General features: G+C 46.6%; 1 protein-coding gene and 2 non-coding genes across 3 annotated transcripts; 2 read left to right on the plus strand and 1 right to left on the minus strand.

Annotated features, from left to right (window-relative positions):
* LOC135814063 (cleavage and polyadenylation specificity factor subunit 3-like) lies at nt 1–25,770 on the plus strand. The gene is made up of 28 exons (XM_065327122.1): nt 1–213; nt 1,273–1,336; nt 1,893–1,990; nt 2,633–2,678; nt 2,885–2,937; nt 3,172–3,201; nt 3,943–4,027; nt 4,310–4,402; nt 4,806–4,895; nt 4,988–5,048; nt 5,218–5,307; nt 5,592–5,672; nt 6,231–6,277; nt 6,585–6,632; nt 7,324–7,386; nt 8,459–8,554; nt 8,724–8,793; nt 11,724–11,800; nt 12,691–12,765; nt 14,022–14,099; nt 14,392–14,500; nt 14,690–14,724; nt 15,127–15,237; nt 15,532–15,582; nt 15,877–15,970; nt 21,583–21,643; nt 22,167–22,284; nt 25,188–25,770. Exons 1-28 carry the CDS (start codon nt 146–148, stop codon nt 25,311–25,313), a joined length of 2,118 nt encoding a protein of 705 aa, XP_065183194.1. The 5' UTR covers nt 1–145; the 3' UTR covers nt 25,314–25,770.
* Nucleotides 11,531–11,612, plus strand: Trnas-gcu (transfer RNA serine (anticodon GCU)). The gene has a single exon. It is a non-coding gene; the product is annotated as a tRNA-Ser (tRNA).
* Trnastop-uca (transfer RNA opal suppressor (anticodon UCA)) lies at nt 16,434–16,520 on the minus strand. Its single transcript has one exon. It is a non-coding gene; the product is annotated as a tRNA-Sec (tRNA).
* Nucleotides 25,771–26,566: the final 796 nt, after the last annotated feature.

A 26,566-nucleotide genomic window follows, 5' to 3' on the forward strand; every position in this document is an offset into this window, starting at 1 on the left:
ACGTACAAGTAGTGAGTTGTTGAATCAATCTTCCCTTTTCATCTAACTTTTCATACATCTTTCGTTTGGTGGCTTCGAGCTCAGCATGTCTATATAATACGTTCAATCAGAGATCATTGTTGTGAGGTTTGTTGAAGTCCACACCATGGCGACTAAACGGCGGGCGACTAGTCCGGCCCCGGAGGAAAGTGATCAAATGACAATACGACCTCTGTAAGTAATAGCCACAGATTAGGAGTATTTACTCAATGGAAACGAAACTATCACCAGGGATGTTCATGTTGCTACATTTGATATCATGTAATGATCACGTACTATCAAATTCTACAGTACGTACGTTGAGTGCAACAATCTTTCTTACTGAAACAAAGTGGCTGAGATCTATTTTCCAATGTGGAAATGTGATCTGCAATATAAAGTAGTGTTGTGTATGTGTAGGGCTAGTGGCATCGAAAGGTATTTTAGGGTGGTACTGTCAGCCATGTGAAGTACAATTAACAGGGGCCCGGGGGGGGGGGGGGGGGGGGGTGCTTCTTTGCTGAAGTGTTCCGAAATTTAGAACCCGAGCCAGCGCATTTTATTGAATCATGACGTGCCTAGAGCAAAGAGTGGTATGGTCAATAGAGAGGTTGCGCACAACGAAGTTTCGTAGTGTTGGACGTAAGAAAGAACCACGAAAAAGGCTACGCAAATCGTTTGATTGGGAGGTTACGCAAAAGTGGTAACGTAACGTCAAGTTTTTCGTAGTTCGAGAAATAGGTCTAGACAGTGAGGCATGCAAGCGCTGAGTGTACGATAGTACGCAGGTGTCGTACATTACTGCATGGCAGTACGGTGATGGCAATGAAAGTAATTTTCGTCGTTCAGCTCTTTCCATCGAAAGTCTACGAAAGTTCGTACAACTTTTGTTAGGCCAGCTCGTTACGGCCAAATCTTACGAATTTTTGTTGTGCGCAACCTCTCTAATGCCATAGTGATCGTAGCATATCCGGCACCCCTGGGCCATGCGTCTGCATGAACACACTGAGAAGCACTCTCATCGATAACAATGCACTGCTTTTCTGACCACATGGAAATTGCGGAAGAATTTCTCAGAAAATGCGGACTGGAAATGCGAAAAATCGGCCAAACGCTCACGCTCACTCGGAGTGCACTCACCCGGGATTCGCCCAATCGATCACGCTCCAAGTTCACAGCTTTAGACGAGATTCTATCATAAATTAATATTAATGACTCTGGCTCTTGCTCTTCATTCTCTGTGCCATATTGCAGAGGTGCTGGTCAGGAAGTCGGCCGGTCTTGTATCATTCTTGAATTTAAGAACAAGAAGATTATGGTAAGGCGGTCTTTGTCAGAGGGGATCATGGTGAAAGGGTCTGTTTGTCAGAGAGGATCTGTCTTGATCCTGTTCCCATGCCTTGGGCTGGGTGTTGGGATATGTGATGTTATGGTGCTGGAAAGTAACTTCTTTTGGGTTCTGTTGCTGTTCAGGCTTACAAGCTCCCTATGTTGTATGCTGCTTCGAATAGGCACGCACCTGCTCCATTGTGCCTCTGCATGTTAATTTGTTTGTCGGCTGTTTGTGTTTTACCGGTCTATCTGTTTGTGAATCTTTCTCCTTTTCCTCTGCTCCTTCATCTTTCTGTGAGCACCGGACCTATGGGACGGTGAGAAGGCAAGCATGCCTGTGCAATTGGTGAAGTAAAATAAAAGTCAACAACAACAACAACAACAACAACAACATTGGCTTTTGACTGTGGAACAGGGTGTTTTCTGTCATGCTTTCCAGGTTGCCGCATACTTCCGAGTATAACATGTCATGTAACAGTTAGATTTACCAGAGCTGACATAGTGACCGTGTGATTTTCTGTGCTTGATCTGTTTGTGCGCAGTTGGATTGTGGTATTCACCCCGGTTTGCCTGGTCTGGAAGCCCTGCCATACACTGACATGATAGATGCCAGTGAGATTGACCTTGTGCTGATTACACAGTAAGTGTGCAGTGTGTCTTTGTTCTGGCTTCCTTTCTACAAGCAGAATGAAGTGTGTAGGTGTAGGTGTGCTTATTCATACTGTTGATGTTTTTGTTGTGGGTTTACTCCGACTTAGCCCTGTTTAGTTTTCACCTCTTGTTTAGTGTTGAACATCCTCATCCATATCCTCTCCTTGAGTGTTGCATTAGCACATTCACACATCCCAGGCAAGAACATGTACAGCCATTCCACACTTTTATTGCTCTTTTTTCACAATCTTGTCCTTCTGTTAGTGCTAGTTTTGCGAAGGAAATGTTCAGTCAGCCCTTTCCTCTACTTCAGTGTAGAACATTCTGTCAAGTGCACATCAGTTCTTTTCAGAGCCATTAGTTTGTGGAGGTGTTTTGCTCTGTTGCTTTCGCTCCTTTGAGGGTATTGCCTGTTCCACCTGTGCCTCCATGATGGGAGCATATTTGCTCCACCCCCTGACCCCGGAGTTCTGTAGCTACTGCTGATATTCGGATGTACGTTATCAATTCTCTCTCTCTCTCTCTTCTCTCTCTCTCTCTCTCTCTCTCTCTCTCTCTCTCTCTCTCTCTCTCTCTCTCTCTCTCTCTCTCTCTCTCTCTCTCTCTCTCTCTCTCTCTCTCTCTCATGCAGCTTTCATTTGGACCACTGTGGTGCTTTACCATGGTTCCTAGAGAAGGTAGGTCTCTTCACTTTATGCATGCATGAGACTTGTAGCCCGGTCACTGGAGCTTGTATTGGTCACAGCACTGTACGTTGAAGTACATGTATTCTTTCCGTTTGTCATGTGCAGTGCATGTATAGTTGTGGTGCTTGTTGTGAATTGGATTGAAATACGGGGAACTGCTTGTCATACCTGCTTGTTTTACTGATCTGTGCTTGTAGACCACGTTCCGTGGCCGTGTCTTCATGACCCACGCTACCAAGGCTATATACCGGTATGTTGTTCACCACACTGGTCTTGTGCTGCTTGGATATTTTCAATTATATTATTTTGTACACCACATAATAGTCTACTTGTAGCACTAAGGACTGTCTTTACCATGTCTTTTCTTGTTGCTTTGTCATCGGTTTCACTCCTTTGAGATATGCTTTTGTTGTGTAACTTTTAGTCTATGCGGAGGTAGTCTCTGCTAATACTGGTGTCTATGTGATTTTCTTTGCTTGAGCAGGTGGCTTCTGTCAGATTATGTCAAAGTCAGGTAAGTTCTGCCTGGCCCGAAGCACTGACTGCTATGTCATGTGTGGCTGTGTTGCTGTGCCATGTGCGGCTGTGCTGCTGTGCCATGCGTTGCTGTGGTGTTATGCCATGTGCAGCTATGCCATGTGCTGCTGTGGTGTTATGCCATGTGCTGCTATGCTGCTGTGCTGCTGTGCCATGCGTTGCTATGCTGCTGTGTCATGCGTTGCGGTGCTGCTATGCCATGTGCTGCTGTGCTGCTATGCCATGTGCTGCTGTGGTGTTATGCTGCTTTACCGTGTGGTACTGTACTGCTGTGGTGCTGCGCTGCTATGGCATGTGGTGGCATACTTGTATGCCTTGTGCTGCTTTACTGCTGTGGCATGTGGTGCCATACTTCTATGCCTTGTGCTGCTTTGCTGCTGTGTCGCCATGCTGCTATGTTGTTTTGCCATGTGGTGCTATGCTGCTTTGTGCATGCACTGTTCTCATTGGGAAGTTGATGGTACAGGTACACGTATCTAGCACCTCTGTGGTGTTTGCGGTGTGCCTGCTCCTGCTTTCTATCTTCAGAAGTTCTATGTCGAACCTTTGATTGTGAAAGACGTAACACGCCGCATTTATTATATTTGCTTGTTTGTCCCAACAATAAGCCTGCATTTTGACAGCAGTTTGGGAATTGTTTTAGTGCTGTATCAACATTCTTATGAGTTGTTATCATCTTGCCTCACACCAAAGATGTGTGTTTGTGTTGCTTTTGCAGTAACATATCTGCGGATCAAATGCTGTATACTGAAAAGGAGCTGGAAGCTAGCATGGCGAAGATAGAAACCGTCAACTTTCATCAAGTGAGTCTGTGTTGTTGGCAGTGCTGTTATTGGCATAATATCAAACTTTAGCAGGATGTGTTGTGTTGTTACGTGATTTAATAAATGATATATTATTGATCCATTCTACTGGCATCACTAAGTCCTTTTTTCTGCCATGTTTCTCTGCCCATTTTCATTATCACCAACATAGGTTTCATGTGCTTTTGCATAAGTAACCCTTATTCCTTTTGTATTGTGCGTGTGTGTGTGTCTGTGTGCGTGCGTGTGTGTGTGTGTGTGTGTTTTCTTGCTGTGTTGTAGGTGATTGAGGTTGGGGGTGTGAAGTTTTGGTGCTACAATGCCGGTCATGTCTTGGGTGCCGCCATGTTCATGTTGGAAATTGCTGGTGTAAAGGTCAGTCTGCTAAGAGCATTTTATTTTATCTTCCTGAAACACCAATCTTACCATGGCTGAGTAGCTCTATTGCTGGTGTGTGTGAGTGCGTGTGGGTGGGTCGGTGGGTGTAATTTACTCTGACGTCTTCATAAATTTCTACAGGCAATTCTCCTTCAACCTCCCTTGAAAAACGATGTTTTTATGGTATTTTGCAGTATTTACTTGCCTGTTGTCTGCTTGCTTCCACTGGTGGAAGTCAACTGTGATTGTGCCATTACCCGTCTTCTTTAAATCTCCCACAATTGGTCTCATCTCATGTTACGTTCTGGGTTCTAGATAATTTTGACATTAGGGGCAATGAATTATTACTCTTTTGTAACTTCCCTTCACTGGCTTTTTGTCCTTGCTATGCCTGCTCTAGATTCTATACACAGGGGATTTCTCACGACAAGAAGATCGGCATCTAATGGCTGCTGAGATTCCACCAGTCTCGCCAGACGTCCTCATCATGGTATGGTTGCGCATTCGCCTTGGAAGTTGTCTCTTGCGTCCTCTGCGATACAAGCTACATGTTTGTTGCTTTCTGTGTCTGTCTTGTGCCAGGAATCAACATACGGTACTCACATCCATGAGAAGCGAGACGTACGGGAAGCTCGCTTCACCGGTGAGCTTGGCTACTGTTTCGCATCCCTCTTGACACAAACCTTTAGTGTCGTTGCTTCTTGTTCTTGCTGTGTGTCCAGTTATCAACTTCTTCCAGGTTTGTTGCAGTCGTGTTCAGCAATTCTTCTTTGAACTGACTGCAGTGTGTGATGCTTATTCTTGTGGTATAGGAACTATCCATGACATCCTCAACCGTGGAGGTCGCTGTCTCATCCCTGTTTTTGCGCTGGGAAGAGCGCAAGAATTGCTTCTTATCTTAGGTACTGTCCTGGATATTAGATTTGCCAGTCCCTACAACTGGGAGTCATGTTTCTGGTGTGAATGAGGTCGGCCAGAGAGCGCATGTGGTGGAGTTTGAACTAATTCATGCTGTCTTGCTCGTCATTTATTGTAATGTGCACAATCTCGATCCACTGTGACTACTTGATGCTGGCTGCCATCAATTGACATGATTGTGATAGCCATATTCGTAGTACCATCCGCCTACAATGTCTATAGTAGATGGGTGGCGAGTGTGCTCTTTGTCTGTTCTGTACACGTGTAGACGAGTACTGGGCTAACCACCCGGAGCTACAGGAGATTCCCATCTACTATGCGTCATCCCTTGCCAAGAAATGCATGTCGGGTAGGTGTTTGTGTACGCGTATGCTTTTTTCTGTGATGCCATGCCAATGGTCGTGATAGGCTTCTTGTTCAGATGACCTTCTGTCAATCTTTTCTCCTCGAGGTCATGGCAGAAACGGTGCATTCCTGGAGTCATACCTGTTTGCCGGTACATACAGTGCAACTGCCGCTACACATACTGCATCCTAGATTCTTATTGCTATGTTAGCGAAGCAAATTGAGTTCCTAGCTTTCCTCACTAGGTACATTGCTGTGAAGCGGTGGCCCTGTTCCGATGCGTGGGTATACAGTGCTGCTCAATGAAATCTGATTGGGTGAGCGTGAGCTGCACCCTGCACCAGTTCACATCGCTGCTCAATGAAATCTGATTGGGTGAGTGTGAGCTGCACCCTGCACCAGTTCACATCCCAGTTTGTGCAGGTCTAGGGTTGCACAGTGCCTGGCGTGGCATTGGCTCGTTTGATCAGATTTCATTGAGCAGCGCTGTGGTTTTTACCAATGCTGGTTGGTGTATATGTACATGACTGTGCTCTTTTCCTGACTTTTCCATCTTGTGTAGTGTTTCAAACGTACGCCAACGCCATGAATGAACGCATCCAGCGTCAGGTAGGGGCTATTTGCAGAGAGTGGTTCCGTGTGCGTGCATGCGTGTGCCAGTTGCGGAAACAAGCCTATGCATGCTTGTGCCAGCTGTGTTGTTACGACAATAGTGCTATGACGCAGTGTTTTCCCACGTATCCACGGATGAAAATGCGTAAAGGGTTTCGAACAAAGCTCGTGAGTTGATAGGCAACCTTGGTGATATGTGTGATTATATTTCCGTCTCCTAAATCTCTCTGTACACACTGTACTATTCAGAACTGCATTGTGGTTTCTGCTGTATTATGTTGATTGGTTGGATTCTACTTCACAGATCAGTGTGTCAAACCCTTTCATCTTCAAGCATATCTCCAATCTGAAGGTAAGGTTGTATTGTTGGAAGATCCAAAGCATTGTATGCTGCGAAGGGGAAGACAATTTTCTCCATGCTGTAAATTAACAAGTATTCAGCACATATTTAGTTTCGTCTATTTTTCGGCCTGAGACTTCAAGGCCTAAAATTTGTTGTGGCTAAAAGATTAGTTTGCAAGGTAAAGTGTGACAGAGTATGCAGGCAGGGGCAGTACAAGCTGAAATTTTAATGCGGATGGAACGTGATTTAGCCCTAGGAGGCTGAAAATTATTTCTTCTTCTGGAGAGAAACACGTATACTCTCCCCTGACCTCCAAGTCTTACCTCTTCCCCCCCCCTCCCCACTCCTGCCCTTTTGTAGTGGCACTCCGGCTTTATACAAATGTAGGCTCTAATAATGTTGAAACTTGAATTTGGGAAACTAATATCAAGTGATGCACTGGTCGAAAGTGTCTGAACAGCTGCAGATTGCCTGAAATTTTGCGCTCAATCACACCAGCCACGCAAGGCTATGGCCACATATGACATTGTGTGCCTAAATTGCACAAACCTGTTCATGCTTGGGTGAATACTGATGTGCAATTGTGCTGCTGCCTCACCTCTACATATAACAGGAAGGTTGCTCCTAGCCTACCTAGAACGCGACTCTGCAGATCTGTGTTTTAATCTTCATTGCACCTGTTCTTGTCTCTTGTGTCTAGAACATGGAGCAGTTTGATGATATTGGACCATCCGTTGTAATGGCTAGCCCGGGAATGATGCAGGTGAGGATGGTATCTCGTATGACACCACTAGCCATGATCGTATATACCAAATCTTGGTGGATGTGACAATGTGGCATAGATTCGGATGACAGCTTACACTGGCCACCCTATTACCATGTTACGGTTGAGTATTTGAATTAGTGCTGAGTCAGGTAGCATTTTCTTCGGGTATCGGGTACGGGTAGTTTTCCACGGGTAGCACGGGTACCCGATCGGGTAATGTTTCCATGGTAACACCACAATGCACCCCTTCCCTTACACACTGGTTAGACATGCAGAGATGACATGAATTTGTACACGTGCACGAGCTGTACATGTCATACGATATTATCTGCGACTTCGGGTTTTCGGGTGCTATTCCGTACCCGACTATCCGAGGTCACAGTACGGGTAGCACCAAGAGTACATAAACCAGAGTGTGCAACTGTGCATATCAGATCTGAAACAGCGCAGTTCGTGCACTACGTCACCCTGATGAGATCAGCCAAGCCGCGACTTGCGTACAGCTCAAATTTTCATGTTTCATAGCCCGGAAATCAGCCAAGTTTGCTTGATTTTAGACGTCCTGCTTCAGGATTTCGGTGTTTAGTGTGACTGTATACGCTGCGTACATCCACCGACAAGTAAAGTCACCAGGCTATCCGTCTCAAAAAACCGAAATCAGGACAAACTCAGTGAACTGCACCACCGCGACTGGTTACGCAACTTTTCACCGTACCTGTGGCTTACCATGCCGTCAGAAATGACGTAGTGCACGAATTACGCTCCCACAGGAACCATTCCGAGTTGCACACTCTGGTTTATGTACTCTTGGTAGCACGGGTACCCGACTACCCGTGCACACCCCTAATTTGAATGTGTAATATACAGTCATGTACTTTGATCTACACCATAGCTTAGTAGAGCATCGCTGGCCATAAGCGAGGGCCCATGGTTCGAGTCCTGGTGGTGACAGTCAATTTTTTCTTCAGACTTTTCCCGTTTGCATCTTTCCCTCAAACTTATGAATGCTTTGATCAATAGTAGTACCTGCTTCTGTTTCTGTTTCTCTCTTACTGTGTAATTGCTTCAGAGTGGCTTGTCTCGAGAACTGTTTGAGAACTGGTGTACAGATCGACGCAATGGCGTTGTGATTGCTGGATATTGTGTGGAAGGAACGCTAGCCAAGGTAGGTTATGATGTGTCCGCTTGTTGAGCCAGTTTCCTGAATTGGCATGTGATTCCAATAGTTTTGTGTTTGTATGTGTGTGCGCGCGCGCGTGTGTGTGTGTGCGCGCGCGCATGTGTGTGCGTGTGTGTCTGTGTCTGTGTTGCCTTTCTTCCCTTGACCCCTACAGCATGTTATGTCAGAGCCTGAGGAAATTACCACCCTCAGTGGTCAGCGCTTACCACTGAAGATGTCCGTTGGTGAGGAACAGTTGATTGGTTGATGTTGGGAAAAGGCATGGGATGTGCAGTGCATTGTGTTCTCTCTAGCCAGCAACAACACCAGCAGATGCTGTATAAGCAGAAATATTCGTCTGGAATTTAATTTTGTCTTTTTCGTCCAAGGAGCTTTTGGACAACATTAACTGCCGGACTAATGTCGACTTGTCCTTCTTTTCAGTACAGCCTTGTGGTCCATGGACTAATTTTTCAACCAGACAAACTCCCTTTTTTGGGGGATGGACAACTATTGACCGGCTAAAATTTCTGCCTGTACAGTATTAGAAATCTAGCAGTAGGTACTCCCTCCATGTCATGAGCAGTAGGTACTCCCTCCATGTCATGAGCAGTAGGTACTCCCTCCATGTCATGAGCAGTAGGTACTCCCTCCATGTCATGAGCAGTAGGTACTCCCTCCATGTCATGTGCAGTAGGTACTCCCTCCATGTCATGAGCAGTAGGTACTCACACCATGTCATGTGCAGTAGGCTGTGTTGCCACACCTGCCGACATGTCAGTAGCCTGCCGATTTTTGGGGCCTGTCACGACCTGCCGACAACAGCCGTGAAAGTGTCCAAACTTGACCTTTGTGCTTGGTTTAGAAGTCGTGGTCCAGAATTTTGCCTTTTACTGCTCATTACGAGTGTTTCCATAGCTCTCTCCTACAATACAAACATCAGCTGTCTGGGGGAAATCGTGTGCACTGTAGAATCCCGCTGGTGGGTTTGTACAACGAAGCTTGGCGATGTTCGAACTTGGCCTAGGCTTATGCGTGGGTGGGTTTATTCGCTGGATTCTACGATATATTAGGGTTACTATGAGAGGGGGGGGGGGGGGGGGGGTCCGGGGGCTTCGCCCCCGGATGATGCATTTTATTTTTTTCAGTCTACTGATATTTGGCTATAATGATGTGGCAACACTGAGTAGGTACTCCCTCCATGTCATGAGCAGTAGGTACTCCCTCCATGTCATGTGCAGTAGGTACTCCCTCCATGTCATGAGCAGTAGGTACTCCCTCCATGTCATGAGCAGTAGGTACTCCCTCCATGTCATGAGCAGTAGGTACTCCATCCATGTCATGTGCAGTAGGTACTCCCTCCATGTCATGAGCAGTAGGTACTCCCTCCATGTCCTGAGCAGTAGGTACTCCCTCCATGTCATGCGCATGTTACATCATTGCCCGTAAAAGAGGCTAAAGAGGCTATCACCAGGGCGAACTAAAAAAATGTTACCTTATTGCTCCTCGCAGTACAATCTCACAAGTCATTATTAAATTTTACATGTCCTTCAAGTACAAGTACATGTAGTATGGATCAGATGTACACCTGGATATTACGTACTACTTTCATGGCTTTGGTATTTCCGCTTCCTCCTCCTCCTCTGCAGTAATAGTAGTAGCCTTAGTATTAGGGGATGCACACTCACAGGGTAACCCGCGGTCACGGGACGAGGGAAAGTTCTGACCGTCTGGCAACCGCGACACGTAGGACCGTTCGCACGCCTAGTCAGCTTTCCCTTGGTCACATGTGTTGCCTTGTCTGTTGTGGAGGGTAACTCAAAAATCCATTTTGTACTGAATTTGTGCTGCGTTTTTTGTTTGCAGTGCATGCTGTGCTATATTTCATCATTTTCATGCCTGACGTGCGCAATTGCATGCTTGATCACATTGTCTGCAATGCAACCTGCGATGTTCTCGTACATGCACGACTATGCACTGCGGACACTTGGCAATAGAACGTGCCCTTTCCCTCCATGGTCACTGTCCTGAGGCATGTGGCCATGGTTTTGCCATACCTTTCCCAAGAGATTTTTCCTATCCCTTCACGCCATGAATTCCAAAACAACTTTTCCGAAACTGTGGTTTTACAGGTTTGTGAATCCCCTATCAGGGCACAAAGATCTACGAAAGTGCAGACTACACCTACTGTTCTGGATAAGCTGGAGCAGTGTTTCTTTTTGAATTTCACAGTGAAGCCTGGCGTGAGCATCAATTTGTCTAAAAGGATCATGTGCATACCCTTTTGCGTTGCGGTTGACATACACTCTTTGTACCGTACAAACTGATTTGTGCGGACTACAGTAGATTCGTACGCCCAAGAACGCGGTTTCAGAGGGCCAGCCTAGCAAAGTTCTTATTTTTCAGTGCCCCAGGCTACGTTCTTATTTCGCGTTCTTACGCGTCCAACGTGACCCGTGGCGCTCATGTACAATGCACTTTGCGCTACATGTACCGGTTGTACACTTTACATGCACGTGTAGTGATGTTTTCGCGAGGAACCGACAAGAGTTTGTGGTAGCGGACTTGTTTTTCGTGTACATTCTTAAAAATCTTGGAGTTCCTTTTAAATCCAGGCTGGGGCGTTCTTAGATTTCCAGCCTGGACGTTCTTGGGCGCCACGTTCTTGGGCGTACGAGTCTACTGTATGACGAATGCTGCCTTGGTTTCGCCAACGAATGTGGTCTGTTTCCTGAGTTTCGTTTCATTGGCATGAGGCTGATCCTTGTGTACTAGCTGCACGATCCTGTTCTACATAATTGTGCCAACCAAATGCACCCTTTCAATCGGGCAAATACGGTACCCCTGTCCTGAGATGATACCGTTTTAGTGCATTTGACTGGTCATTTTTACTACATAATTATACATTCTTATTTTTATGCGCACTTGGGGGCCCGGGGAAGTTCTATTTATTCCCCGTTCAACTCTCTAAGCAACGTGTACGACGAGGTGGCCGAGTGGTTAAGGCGATGGACTGCTAATCCATTGGGCTCTGCCCGCGTGGGTTCGAATCCCATCTTCGTCGTGTGACACTATTTTTTTTCTTTTTCCTCGTCCGAACCGTGCCGGCAAAGTCGGATCGTCTCTCCCCGTTCCTAGATCCTTGCTGTCTCCGTTCTCTTCTTTCCCTTGGTAGATTACGTTTCCTTTTCAGCCCATGTGGACTACGAGCAAATTAGTGAATTTGTTCGAATATTGAAGCCACCACAAGTCGTAAGTATTGTTTTTGGAGCTGTTTTATTTTTTCTTGTCAAGTGCAGCGTGGCTTCGCAATTTCGATCGCCATATCGCCGGTTTGTTGTGCGAATCAAACAATTATTTCCCCGTTTCTATGCTTCTGGAACGTTGTTGACCCTGAAGGTGACTTCGATAGGCTCGCCTCATGCTAAATGATTTCTTTTCTAAAGCATTCACGCAGCATCCCTGGTTCTAGCGGTATGCAAAGTGTTTCGTTCCAGATATTCCTCATGTCTCTTGCTGTGCTTGAAAGTTGAAACTCATTGTGCCATAGCAAGCAGTAGGTACTAAGGCTGCGTTCGTTTTTAGCTACCTGGTAGAGTAGAGTAGAGTCACTCTACCGATAGAGGTAGATGGTAGAGGCAAGTGTACGAACGCTGTTCTACCAGATCTAGTAGTTTACACGATGTGTACGTGAAATGTTTCTTTTTTTTATGGAGTTGTGTACAAATCCTCGATCTTGCTGGAAATCCCGTAGCTCTACCAACTTCTACCGGTTTCTACCAACTTTTTCCCGGTAGAGCCGGTAGAGGAAAGTAGAATCTACCCTTTTGAGTAGAATTTTTTTTCAAAAAACGAACACCTCTACCGTAAGAAGTAGTTTCTACCCAAACCTGTAGATCAAAAACGAACGCCCCCTAAAGAGCAAAGTACACCGTACTTCTTTTTTCTATTTTCTTTATTCTTCTTTTTTGTTGCATGTGAACCGGTAGCAGCAATAGGACAATTGAATTGGCACTGCAAAAAAATCTGCACCAGGCACAGGTTTCTTGTAGATCTTCTCTGTAGGTCTACTGAAGTACTTGTTATGGTGCAGTTCCACTGTACTGTATTCAGGATTGTTTTACTTTGGTGTTGCACTCTAGGTACTGGTTCATGGAGAGGCAACAGAAATGGGCCGACTGCGGTCAGCGTTGGTCAGAGAATATGAAGACAATCCGGTGAGAGCTTTGTCATTTCTCTTTCACTGCTCCTGGGTTCTCAGACAGTGCAAGGCTTGCCTTTGTGCCCAAGTGAACTGCACACTTATACATTTACAATGAACACCATTTCTCATAACGAAATCATAATTATATGCATGCATGCTGGCACACACACACACACACACACACACACACACACACACACACACACACACACACACACACACACACACACACACACACACACACACACACACACACACACACACACACACACACACACACACACACACACACACACACACACACACACCACACCACACCACACCACACACACACACACACACACACACACACACACACACACCTCAGACCTCAGACATGCCCATCGCGGAAGCGATGATAGCGAACAGCTATGTTAGACATAGCAACTTGTGCTGGGATTACACCATTCAACAGCTTGCAAGGCTGATGAATTGACCGCCACTATTTTTAGCCTGGTATCCACCACACAGCTGTTTGAAGTGACTTTTTCTGGCCAGTGAATCCCTATTTTTCATTTTTTCCATTTTTTCTACACACACACACACCACACCACATACTCCGGCATACACTGGCTGTTGATTACCACCCAGGAGAATGAAAGAAAAGTCAGGAAGAGTCCGAGAAAGAGAAGAAAGACGTGTGCGACCATAATCGTCGGGAATTGAACACACACACACACACACACACACACACACACACACACACACACACGCTCGCACATACACACCATGTACACACACATCGTGTACTAAGTACACACGCACGTGTGTGTGCGCACAGTTGCAGTTGCATACCCCCTTTCTCTCTCTCTCTCTCTCTCTCTCTCTCTCTCTCTCTCTCTCTCTCTCTCTCTCTCTCTCTCTCTCTCTCTCTCTCTCTCTCTCTCTCTCCCTCCCTCCCTCTCTCTCTCTCTCTCTCTCTCTCTCTCTCTCTCTCTCTCTCTCTCTCTCTCTCTCTCTCTCTCTCTCTTAGTATGTTTTGTGCATGTAGTCCAGTGATAACAAGTGAAGCGCTAGGCAAGGCAAGGTTTTAGTTTCCTTCCAGCGACGTTGCAGTGCAGTATTGACGTGACGTCACCAGATCCCAGCAATTGTATTGTACTGCACTAGTCCCACGGCAGATTGTCTCTTGCCAAGCCTGTATTCCTTTGTTGTAGCAGCACTGGTGGTTTTGTTTGGCCATCGATCCTGACATTGGTCTTATCCCCATTGATTGCTTTGTTGTTTCAGCATGTCAAAATGTCACTGCACACACCAGCTAACACACAGGCTGTGGAGTTATGCTTCCGTGGTGAAAAGATGGCAAAGGTAAATGTCTCATGTAACTCTGGCAACTATGTACATTCATCTTCATCTTCAAAGCAACTAATTATAATATGTAACCCATTGTAAAAAAATACCAGCTCAGAGGTTATGATGTGTGCACAGACAGGCAAACATGCATGTGTGTGTGTGTGCGTGCGTGTGTGTGTGTGTGTACGTGTATAGAGGAGGGGGAGGGGGCAAAGTATCCATGCTTATTGCATTCCCAACTTGTTTTGTTTTTATGTTGCTGAGGTGGTATACTTTTCTGTCGGTTTTCAATGCATATGTCTTGTAGGTGGTTGGTGGACTGGCGTCAAGGGAACCACAGGATGGTGGCACGGTATCGGGCATTCTCATCAAGCGTGGGTTCAAATACCACTTGATGGCACCGACTGATCTTGCGAGTAAGTCTTTGACTTGCCATTCCCTGTGTTGGGAGAGGAGAGCATACCATGTCCCTTGTAGTATCCCCTGTGTGATCCATTGCGGTGGTATTAGCAGTTGCCACCGGTATCAGATTCTGCGATTCTTTCTCGTTGTCATCGGCGTGTTTATCATAACACTGTGGCTGTTGCTGTTTGTCTTTCTCTCAGATTACACCGACCTGTCTAGTAGTGTTGTTACACAGGTTAGTACGTGTGTGCAGGTGTACTACTACAGTGCATGTTTTATCGGTTCTTCTACTGTCTGCTGGTAATTATTTTATTCCGCTTGGTTTTGACATTCTGTATCACACAATTTGTGGTTTTCCCGAATAAAGCTTTGAGTCACGGTACATGTGTGTGGTCTTGTCGTTACCATGTGCATAGAAGCATGCATGTCTTGTTGTTTAAGTCTTGTTCATTAGTATTACTAGTAGTCTTTTGTCTTGCAAGGCCACTGGCAAAGGTCCCGTTCCATTCACACTTGCTCCTGGTTTCCATGTTTGATGCACACTTTACCCTTTAGCAGTACAGTAGCCTAGAAGAGTGGTCTTGGAAGACAGTTTGCATTCTCCCTTTCTGGGTATCTGTGCGTTGTTATATTGTAGAAGCAATGTGTACCTTACAAGTCTCTCTTCTCGCTAGTTGGTTACTACTTACGACAAGTAGCTGGAGAAGTGGAGGAGATCAAGGAGAATGGCATGGTGACTGGGTACAAGGTGAGAGAGACATGCTCCTTACGGCTTCGGAGTTTTCTGTCTGATTTCGTCATGTTCCTGGGTGGTGTGGCGATTGCTAACGAGCTGTCTTCCCTCCCTACTGTACACACAGCGCACGGAGAAAGGCTTTTGTGATATATTTGGGATTCCTATTGGTTTGTATGTGAACTAGACAGAAATGCGCCTTCATCAGTGCATGTTGCATGCATGAGTGAAAGCTGAATCTCTTCCACTGCCAGCCAGTTTGCACATGTGCAATGGCGTGTCACTTTGGATTTGTTTCTTTCTGTGCAGGCGTTCAAGGTTGTGACAGTGTTGAAAGGAGCTCAGAAAGTTGTGCTTGAGGTATGGCTGGTCCTTGTACACATTTCTGTGTGTTATGTTATTGTGTTTTGGTTTTATTTTCAACTTTTTTTCATTCTGTCACAAACTGCATTGGCGAAGTACATGATCTGTTTGAATTCCACGTGCATATTGAAGCCATATTCGTTATTTACCAGGCTTGTGTGCAAAGTAGTTTATCTGTATGAAATTCATGTACATGTTGCTTTTATGGATGACATACGGATTCCCCTCTCTTTGCTTCCTTGCTCCATGTTTGCTTCCTCTCTCTGCTTCCTTGCCCCATGTTTGCTTCAGTGGATCGCCAATGAAGCCAATGACATGTATGCCGATGCAGTACTGTCTGTATTAATGCAGATCGAAGGTGATACCACGGGAAATGCACTTTCTGGTAAGTCTGCTGTATTGTACTGTGCATGCATGTAGGATGCTATAACCATACTGTGCTGGTTGATGCATCCTCAACCATGAAATTGAACCAGTTTGATCATGTATCCTGGGCCCAGGTTTGAAGGTTAGCAAATGACCAGAATCGGCAAATTATAGCCATGTGAACGAACAGCTGAGCTTGGAATCTTCGCGACTTCTGGTCATGATCCACTTGGAAAAACGTGGAAAGAGATGATATACATGTATGTGACTAATTTGTTGGATGACCTGCATTCTGGCGGTGAAATATCTGTGCACATATAGGGAATTCTGGAATGGGCGGATTTGTGCGTAACCGGTCGCATCAATTGTATTGATAATGCAGGCACAAGCATACCAATGCGCAATAGAACATGGATATAAATCAGGAAGTGCGTTGGAGATATGAAAGCGAGCTAGCGGGAAACAAAAAGGGAAAAAGGTGGCGCTCGGAAGGCCGAATCGAACGGCTGTGGCGTTAACCACCTACAGGTTTGAAGCCTGCACCCCACACCAGTGAAGCTCATCCGAGCAACCCTTTAGTGGCTGCGCTAGGTTTATGTACTGCCTGAGCTATCTCTAGTGGAAGAATTTACCCATTCTGGCTAGCGTAGTAAAACATATTTCAAGACGTGTATCTCTCATGTTATCAGGTCCTGCTCCATCGCACCACACTCAGTGCGTGTCTTTACTTGTATAATGTTGCCGTGCCGCGTTGCCATGGAGACCAAGTTGTCTTTTTTGTCCGTGTGTACTTGGGTACCTCTCTCTTGATGAGCATTGAAGTGAGCAGTAATGTAGCAACTGGGTAATTCATGAAGTTATCAATTGTGCTGTTCGTACTTTGTACATTCGCATGGTCGCCTTGTTACCATAGCAACAGCATCATCATGCATTCAACCTCGTGAACAACGACCTCGGGTATGACAACAACTTGCGAGAAACGGCACAATCTTCACTGACTTCAGACCTAAAATAGCAATGAAAAATATCAATTGTGCACTCATAACCATGTATAAACAATTAAAATGAAACAATTCCAGAACGTTTTCGTGTGACCATCATCAGTGGAACATCGTCACATAGTAAGAATCACTAAAACAACCAGTTATATAGCTAGAGTAATATGAAAAGAAGCGTGAGAATGCAGCACAGCTAGCGGTTATGCATAACGCGTGTAGTGTGAACCTTTGCTTTGCAGTGCAAAGGTTCACACTACACGCGTTATGCATAACCGCTAGCTGTGCTGCATTCTCACGCTTCTTTTCATATTACTCTAGCTATATAACTGGTTGTTTTAGTGATTCTTACTATGTGACGATGTTCCACTGATGATGGTCACACGAAAACGTTCTGGAATTGTTTCATTTTAATTGTTTATACATGGTTATGAGTGCACAATTGATATTTTTCATTGCTATTTTACGACTGTTGTCTCCTCGTCGATTATTTAAAGACTTCAGACCTAGCGAGCATTTGACTGCATACTTTCAACTAGTGCCGTAGTGGTGTGCACGGGTACATCGGAAACGAAGTACTTCGGACTGGCTTTTGCCCACGTGGTTCTCCCGGAATCCGACTTTGAACGATCTATGTCTGCCGACTTTTGGCCAGAAACCCTGCGTGTACGAGAATGGCGATTCGCATCTGACCGCATTGCTACCTCCTACAACTAACTATGACTTCACCCACTCTCTCTCAGCCACCACCTTTTTGCCCCACTGTGGAACCCATGCCGCATGATGTTATAAGTAACCTTGTCTTCCCCAACACTACTGGAACACTGAATCCACTGGCCCGTCCCTTTTATCCTTCCATCCATACTGCCCTTACCATCCTTTCCCTCAACTGCCGCTCAGTGGTCAACAAAGTAGCGGAACTCACTGTTATGTGCAACATCTACTCTCCGGAGGTTATATGTTTGTGTGAAACATGGTTGTCCCCTGCCAACCTCTTCTCATTGGCAGGCTACACAGTTCATCGACGGGATCGTCCCACCTGTAATATTCAATCAGCCAATCCTACCAGAGGTTATGGTGGGGTAGCCATACTGGTGAAAGATGGCTCCTTTACATCGGTGAAGCCTCTGGCGAATCTTCAGCAACCGGGCTTGGAGGCCATCTGGCTTGAGCTTCGCACAGCCAACTCACCCCAACGTCCACTCATAGTCTGCGCCACCTACCGACCTCCTGGTGGTACCCTGGCGGATATCCAGGCCTATTCTGATGGTCTGGAAGACTGCCTTCTGTCAATTAATCTATCTGAATCCACACTACTCCTCACCGGTGACTTCAATGCCCATAACTCGAGCTGGTTGGCTGGTGATCGGACAACCCCGGTGGGTCAGTGCCTTGAAACTGCCTTCAGGTGCTTCGGATTAGAGCAACTGGTCAACTTCCCTACGCACTGGAGCCCAAGTGGCCGGTCATCTTGCTTGGACCTCATCGTCACAAATTCACCCCAACAGTTCCTCTCCGTTGATTCAGCAGCTCCACTGGGTAGCTCTGACCACGTGCAGCTCATCTGTCGAGTCCGTCTCCCTGCCACGTCCAAAAATCCAACCCTACACCATCACTTCCTCCCAACATCTACCCCTACACCCCCAGGTTACAATTTCAAGTTGGTGCCATGTTGCGTATGGGATGACCTGAATGCTGAACTTGCTGATGTCCACTGGAAATGTCACCTCCGCAGCTCGCACGTGGATGACGCTCTTTCGTCTTTCCACTCTATTCTTAGCAGGGCCATGGAGAAGCACCTCAGTTACTTCTCCCGGCGTCCACTCTCCCCCTCATGCCGACGTTTAGGTCAGCCACCTTGGGTTGATGCCCCCCTCCGTGCCGCCATTAAGGCAAAGCACGATTTCTACAGCGTGTGTAAGAAATACCCAACCCAGCTTAACATGCATGTATATCGATCTCAACGGAACTTGGTGAAGAGTCTGACTCGATCGAAATACCGGGGATACATTCGGTCCGTACAAGCTACGCTGCAGGACAAAAACCGCCCATCACTGTTTCAGTTCGTGAACAAATTAAAAAATCATAAAGTATCTCGTGACATCCCGACACTCACCATTAGTTCTACGCAGCAGGCTACTACCTCTTCAGCTAAAGCCACTGCATTGAACTCTCAGTTCGCCTCAGTGGCCGTGCCTGATGACCCTTCTCTACCCATTCCCCCCATTGCCGAGGAGTCGGGTGAGGTTGACCGTCTCACATCTGTCTTTACTACGACTGCTGCCATTCGACGTTACATTCGAAAGCTCCCGTCTGACAAGGCTCCGGGCCCAGACGGCATCACTAATCTGGTATTAAAGTCCCTTGCGCCCTCAATAGCATACCCATTATGTCTGATTTTCAACCTATCATTCCGCACTGGTCGTTTTCCCTCTGCATGGAAAACAGCTAATTTTATACCGATCTACAAGAAAGGGTCCCGCCACGAAGCATCAAACTACCGTCCGATATCTCTACTGTCCTGTGTTTCCAAACTCTGTGAGCGCGTTTTCTACGACCAATTGTACTGTCATGTCTCGTCACGTTTGAGTTCAGCTCAGTCCGGATTTCGCAGAGGCGATTCTACCACCCTCCAGCTGACGCGCCTGGTGCAATTAGTGTGTCGACATCGGGATGCTGGAGATCTAGTCGGGATTTGTTTTTTCGATCTTGCCAAGGCCTTCGATACCGTCTGGCACCGGGGGCTTTTGGCCAAGCTTCGTGGATCATTTACTGTAGACGGCAATCCCCTGCTATGGCTGACATCTTACCTCACTGGGCGAACGCAGTACGTCACGGTACATGGGACGTCCTCGGCCGACACAACAGTACTATCCGGAGTTCCCCAGGGTTCCATCCTCGGCCCCCTTCTTTTTATTTTATACGTCAATGATCTGCCCGCAGCTGCCCCGGGCACATCACTGTTCGCAGATGACACAACGCTCCTACGGGCATCTCCTAACATCACTGGCCTGATGAGTAACCTAGCTAACGGGATTCAAAGAGTTATTTCCTGGATGTCGTCTTGGCGGTTATCGCCCAATCTGTCTAAAACTAAAATCATGCTCTTTCCTTCTCAGCCCGATGTTCCGCCCCTCCTCCATCCCACTTTCCCCCAGCCTATAGACATAGTCTCCAGCCATAAGCATCTTGGCATTTTCATTGACTCTAATCTTTCATGGGAACCCCACATCGATTACATATGTAAACGATCAAGTTCATCTTTAGGAATTCTCTCTTCTCACTGTTACCATCTCCCAATCTCTTGTAAACTCCTCTTTTACTCAGCTTACTTACGCCCCATTTTTGATTATGCAGATACTGCTTGGGCTGGAATTTCCACAACCCGTGCTGCCAAGCTCGAGATTCAACACAAAAAAGTCCTCAAAATCCTCCTCCGAAAACCCCGCATGCTTCCATCTTCCACCCTTTATGCCCTTGCTGACACTTCCCCTTTGTCTAAGAGACGTAATTCACATCTTGTCACCCTTATCCATTCTCTCAAACTCAATCTGTGTCCACCTCACCTCCACTGTTTCAACTGGTTCTCTTCCCGTAGCACGAGAAACTCCCTTTCCCTTCCGAAACCTAAGTCCTCCTTTCTACTTCACTCTCCCTTTTTTATTGCGTACTCTGCGTGGCTGGCACTTCCCCAAGAAGCTAAGGACCTTTCTTCCCTCCGCCTTTTTAAGAGCCTTGTCGCGCCTTGATTTTGATTTTGTGTTTCTGATTTGGTTGCAATCACTGCTTATCCATGCCGGTTCCTTTTTCTTCTCCTCCCCTTCTCCCTGCCTTGCCGTGGTTGGCTAACACCCTCTCTCTTTGTATTGGCCGGTGTTCTCACTGTGCTATGAGATGATGTAATAAATAAATAAATAAATAAATAAATAAAAACATGTAGTCGGGTACCCGTGCTACCCGTGAGGGCCTCGGGTAGACGGGTACAGAATAGTACCCGAAAAGTCGCAGATGACATCATGTACAGTGCACGTGTACAAATTCATGTAATACTCCGCATGTCTACCCGGTGTGTAAGGGAAGGGGTGCATTGTGGTGTTACCATGGAAACACTGCCTGATCGGCTACCCGTGCTACCCGAACCCGATACCCGTAGAAAATGCTACCCGACTCAGCCCTACTTTCAACCTCACAAATAACGACACTTTTCTCATACATGATCGAAGGTCGTTATTCGCAAGGTTGACTGTACCCGTATGTGCATGTGCATGTACATGTAATTCAGATATGGATGTGTACCAGATGAACATTGCTGCTTTCTTTGTTGTTTTGAACTGAGAACCACATCCAATCGGGGCTTTTTGCATTGTGAATGGCACTCGTACAGGCTGACAAGTCCGTTACTGTATTTAGAAACACACTGTATTCAGTATATTGGCAACGTTGTGTGTTTCTTCTACCGCAGTCCCATGCTTACCCTTAGGCTACTAGACCAGTAGTAGTAGTCTCTTTTTCCTTCCACAGGATATGGCAATCATTGACTTGTGCCAGTGCTTTTCTGGCCAAATTGCTGGTTGGTATTTTCGTGACTGCCTACTTATCATGTACTCATATGCGCTATATTGTTGTTGTTGTGCAGTTGCTCTCTCCAACGCAACCAGTGCGGGAAAGTATGATGAAGTTGACAAGTTTCCGAGCAGGTGAGACTCTACTGCACTCTACAATTCCTGTTCGCAGTCCGATGTTCACAAAGCGCCGTCTTCCTGCCAATGAAATCCGCCAGATCACGTTGTTGTCCATGGCTTCGCATCAGTCTAGCTAGCATGTTGGTGTACTGGATGATGGGCATTTACTCAGTGTCTTTCCGGTACCCGATCCACTGGGAGAACTACGTGTCGTTATTTGTGTTATTGTGGTTCTCTCTGTTCCCACAACTTCGCATTGTGTGAACGGCACTGCACTTTGCGTGCATCGAGCACTATTGCAGCGCCAGGGTCCAGCGTCCCTTTGCGTTCAGTGCACCGTATATTTGAATATCCTGAATCCTAGGTGCAATGCTGCTTCAAGGTGGACTGTCATGATTTCCCTGATGGCTTCATTTTGTGAACGTTTCCTTGTGTGCCTGGTTCAGCATGCCTCTCACGGGTTTGTGCGAGTCTGTGCTGTGACAACTAGACCTCTGTTGCCACTCATTGTGTTGTCATCTTGCAATGTTACCCTCAGGCTGTTCAAACTTCTGTTGGACATCTTCGGCGAAGGCAGAGTTGCACGCAACCCTACTGGTGACGGCATGTTGGTGACCGTTGACTCACACGAAGCAGTGATCTCCCTCAAAGACCTGGTAAGATGGGTTGAGTGTGTCCGTGGCTTACGCTTGTACACACATGCTGCCAGCGCTTTGGCCGAGTGGTCGTGGGCTTGCCTGCGAATCACGAGGCGCCAGGTTGGAGACCCAGTGGCGGGTTTAGGGGGGGGGGGGGGGGGGGCGCGGGGGGCGCGCGCCCCCCCCCCTCAAAAATTTCGACCTAGGTTTCGAAAAATAATAGGCAGGGCGCTAGGGCGCCGGGTCGATCGAGCTAGACTCGTTCGGGGCGCGCGCGGCCTGAAACGATTGTCCAAAAGCGGTTGCACGGTCGAGCTGGTGTTGATTGTACACACTACAGACTAGTAGTACAGTACAGTCTACAGAGTAGAGTCTACGTACAGTGAGCATGCACGGCGCGGCTACAGAAACATGGTGACCTGACTGTGTACTATTGTACAGTGTGATCCCTGCTGGGACGCGCTCGACGCGTCTTCAACGGTACAAACATCGAAGAAAAGTCTTCGAACGAGTCAACCAAAACACGATTCGAATGCCGAGGGCTCAGGCGATCATCCTTGTTCGAATCGTGTTTTGGTTGACTCGAAGGCTTTTCTTCGATGTCTCAGGGACATCCCAAAAGGCCAAGCTCTAGCCAGCAGAGCCTGGAATTTTTGTAAAGCGTTCCTGTGGCGGCGCAACTCCTGCTGCCGCTCCAACAGCAAACAGTGGGAGTGATGAAGTCGCTGTTATTCCAGTTGAACTTTCGGAGCGGACTGACAGTCACACTCCGCCAGACGCGGAAGAATCTGTTGTCAGCGAGTAGCCAGAACATGAAGAACAGCGCACAGTGACAAGTACCGCTGCCTATGTAAAGGATGCTTTGACTCTTTGAGAGCGGTGAGAAATTGTTGGACTCGCATAAATAATTGCAGTTGATTCGCTCACCTAACGGCAAATTTGAAGTTTACAATGTACATTGTTGCTGCGTGTACAGAAATACTGCTCGTGGTGTGTGAGATTTACGGCTTGTTGTTGTTGTTTATTTTACTTCACCAAATGAGCAGGCAGAGATGCCTTCTCACCTGCCCATAGGACAGGTTCTCACAGAATGATGAAGGGCTGATATGCAAGGGAAAACAAGAAATGATAATAATAATAATTATAAGACAGAAAGGACCAAAAGAAGAAAAGGAAAAATTTATATGAAGACAATTTCATGGAGTCAGAAATAGAAAGACAATAATTTCATGGAGTCAAAGAATAGAAAGACAATCTCATGGAGTCAGGAACACGTCGTTGATTTTATAGACATGCATGCACAAATGTGATAGATGAGAAGGTTGGAATTTATGGCAGATAATAAAAGTTTAACGAGGATATTCACAAAGTAAGCCAGTATATCAATCGCAGAAAGAGCTTTTCGGAAGGGACCAGGGACACGTATCACTCTAAAATCAGAGGGGAGAGCGTTCCAGAGAATGCTTCCCCGAAACATCATGGTCAATCGTCCCGCAGGCCCACGAAGGAAGGGAACTTGAAGCAAGTTCGACACTTGTCCCCGTGTGGTGCGCTGATCCTCCGGAACAGTCTCTGGGGCCGTTCGGGTGAATAACTGTTGAAGAAGGGGGCTACAGGAGGAGCTTCTTGACATCGGTTTTCAAAATGGCTGACCTGGGACAGTAGCATGATGTCATCTACCCCCACCCCATCCCGCCTTGATCCCGGCCGCAACCCCCCCTCAGCCAAATCCTGGACACGCCACTGAGACCCTCTGGCAGCTTGGAGTTTGTACTGTGCTAACAACTGCGGTGACGCACGCTTTATGTAGTTTTTTTTGCGCTGACATGCACAGTCAACTGGTTACTCACTATGCAGAGTGAGGGCAACATGCATACAGCTACCGGTAACTAGCTTTCTCCGCCTGGTGAGCACTTGGTTGTGAGACTTCACGCCGCGCTCTCGCCACTATGCGCTGCATCTGCCAGCCAGGTATGATCAGATGTGGTGGTGGCCTGGCACGTGTGAACACCCTATGGTGGTTGTCTTTCCAAGTATATAACCGGTAGTAACGTGGATGTGCGAACTTTACCTTTTGTTACACTCTACTTCGGAAATATACTGTGCTTCTGATCCTGGACAGTACACGCTAGGTGATGAGCATGTACAGTGTACGTAGTGTTGCTGCTGGGGTCGGGACGGTCAGTTGTACCCAGTGTCTTTCTCTCTTGAGTGTCTGGTTTTTGTATTCTTTCTGTGAGATGCGACTGTGGGCTCTGATAAAGTAGAACCATGTACTCCTACTGATAGAGATGGTTCGTGCAACGTTCCCCTGCTGCAACGTCGACGTCAAAATCCACTTTCATACATGATTGTTTAGGCCCTCATCAGACTACGTACATAGAACATTCAGTACAAAATCACATACCGGTAAAACCTAAAAGGCAACATTTTTCCACGCCTGCATTCAGACTACACATTTTACATGCAATATACAGGCAACCTTTGACCCTACGTAATTGCGCAATCGGCCTGGGATGTGTGAAAGCAGCGGACAGTCGTACCCAGGTACAAAGTGTGTACGACTGCCAGGTGAAAGTACGATAAATGCAGGAAAGTTGCCTTGTACAAGGGTTCACACCCTGCCTGAAAGGATTGGGCAGCTTTTTAGGCTTCCCGCCAGATTCTTGTTGTTGTCTTGGAAACTTCTATATAAATGTGACTTATAGGCTGTTTTGTACCTAGTCTGAAAAGGGCCTTACGGCTCCCATTCGAACGCCATCTGAACACGAAATCTCGCATTACGCCAAAAAACATCTGACGAAACCTCTCTATTGTTGACGTGCCGCATCCGTATGTTTGCTACAGAAGCATACACCGGCGGCATGCTGGCTGACTTTTGCTATGTTTGTGCTCGCCACTCTCCTGTGTCTTTCCTGCAGTCCGTAGATTGTGCAGACGAGGCTCTAGCACAGCAGGTTCAAGGCGTTGTCCGCCGTCTGCACACTGCACTGCACCCTTGCAAGGCAGCATCCAAGGCGGAGATCCCAGAAGTGAAGGCGGAATGAGCTGCTCACAAGCAATATCGGTCAGATATTCTGAAATTGAACATTTTTGTTTTGATTTTAGATTTTGATTATTTTCAATCAATGTGCCCGTCACTCATGGCTGTTGTCTTGATGATTTTCTCGTGTAAATATGTTCTGTAAATACGGTACGCCATCGTGTCGACCATTGTACAAAGATTCTATTTTATGTACAGCTTCTTTCATTTCTGCTTCTTTATATGGGCTCTGGCATCACATGTTCAACTACTGTCAATGGGTTTCCTCTACCCCATGCAGCCTGTTTTTTAATTTATTTTCAGCTGCACTGCACGACTTTTCCTCTCCTGTTATGTGTCATACTACATAGCAGTCATACAATTATAAAACTAGTCTGTGAATGTGTGATGTAATGTTTTGTGCACTGGTGTAGTGCCTGTTTGCAAGGACATGTCTGGCAATCTGGCATTGCCATCATTGACGCTGCTGTGTCTTCTGATTGTGTGTTGGTGTGGCCACTGCTGTGCGGGAATGAGACTACAGTGTTGCTTGCATGCAGTGAGGGAGGCAGTTTTCCAGGGGTTGCACTCATGTGCTCTGTGCACACTACCGGTATGCAGTGTAACAATTACATTACTGTCCAGGGGTTGGGGATCCGGGCCAGGGATGCCCTACTTGTGATGTGATGTAGCACATGTGGCAGTGATCATGTGTGTGGTTGGGGTTGGGAATGGCATGCCCTACGAAAATCATGTGCTGAACGTGTGTCTCTGTGTTGGTCCTGCTCCTGATGAAAGAGAGAATTTCATTACTACACTACACTACACGTAGTCGTACACTGCAGCAGTACTTGCCATTGTGCTGTTATCCTTTTGTCATCAACAATGTACATGTACTCCATATCTTGTATATTAATTAAGTTTGGATGTTGTTCTACCCGTTTGTACCACTGCTGCACAGCCATGAATGAGCACTACTGCCACTTTCGTGATGGAATCCCGGCTCTGCTGCATGCCGTGCAGTACATGAGCTGTTGATCAGCAGTAACAGTGCAAAGAACAGTGTCACCCCTGGCCCACACACGGCTGGTGCCTTTCCTGTATTTGTAATGGTCCTTATAGTGGAATTATAGTGCATTTTAGCAGTACAGTTTGCTAACTTTCTTTGTAGTGTAATATCAAGAACACATAAACCATTTATGTAGGAGTCGTACGTACCCTTGCTAATAATTCTGGTTTCAGCTGTATTATGGAACTGCACTTGCTGAAAGTGAGCAG

Source organism: Sycon ciliatum, chromosome 4 (assembly GCF_964019385.1).
Source record: "Sycon ciliatum chromosome 4, ocSycCili1.1, whole genome shotgun sequence".
NCBI classification, from domain to species: Eukaryota; Metazoa; Porifera; class Calcarea; order Leucosolenida; family Sycettidae; genus Sycon; species Sycon ciliatum.

Coding starts and splice junctions, on each gene's coding strand:
- LOC135814063 (XM_065327122.1), top strand. CDS start 146: ATGGCGACTAAACGGCGGGCGACTAGTCCGGCCCCGGAGGAAAGTGAT. Junction 15,238..15,531: donor GCATGGTGACTGGGTACAAG/GTGAGAGAGACA, acceptor CTTTCTGTGCAG/GCGTTCAAGGTTGTGACAGT. Junction 22,285..25,187: donor TGATCTCCCTCAAAGACCTG/GTAAGATGGGTT, acceptor TCTTTCCTGCAG/TCCGTAGATTGTGCAGACGA.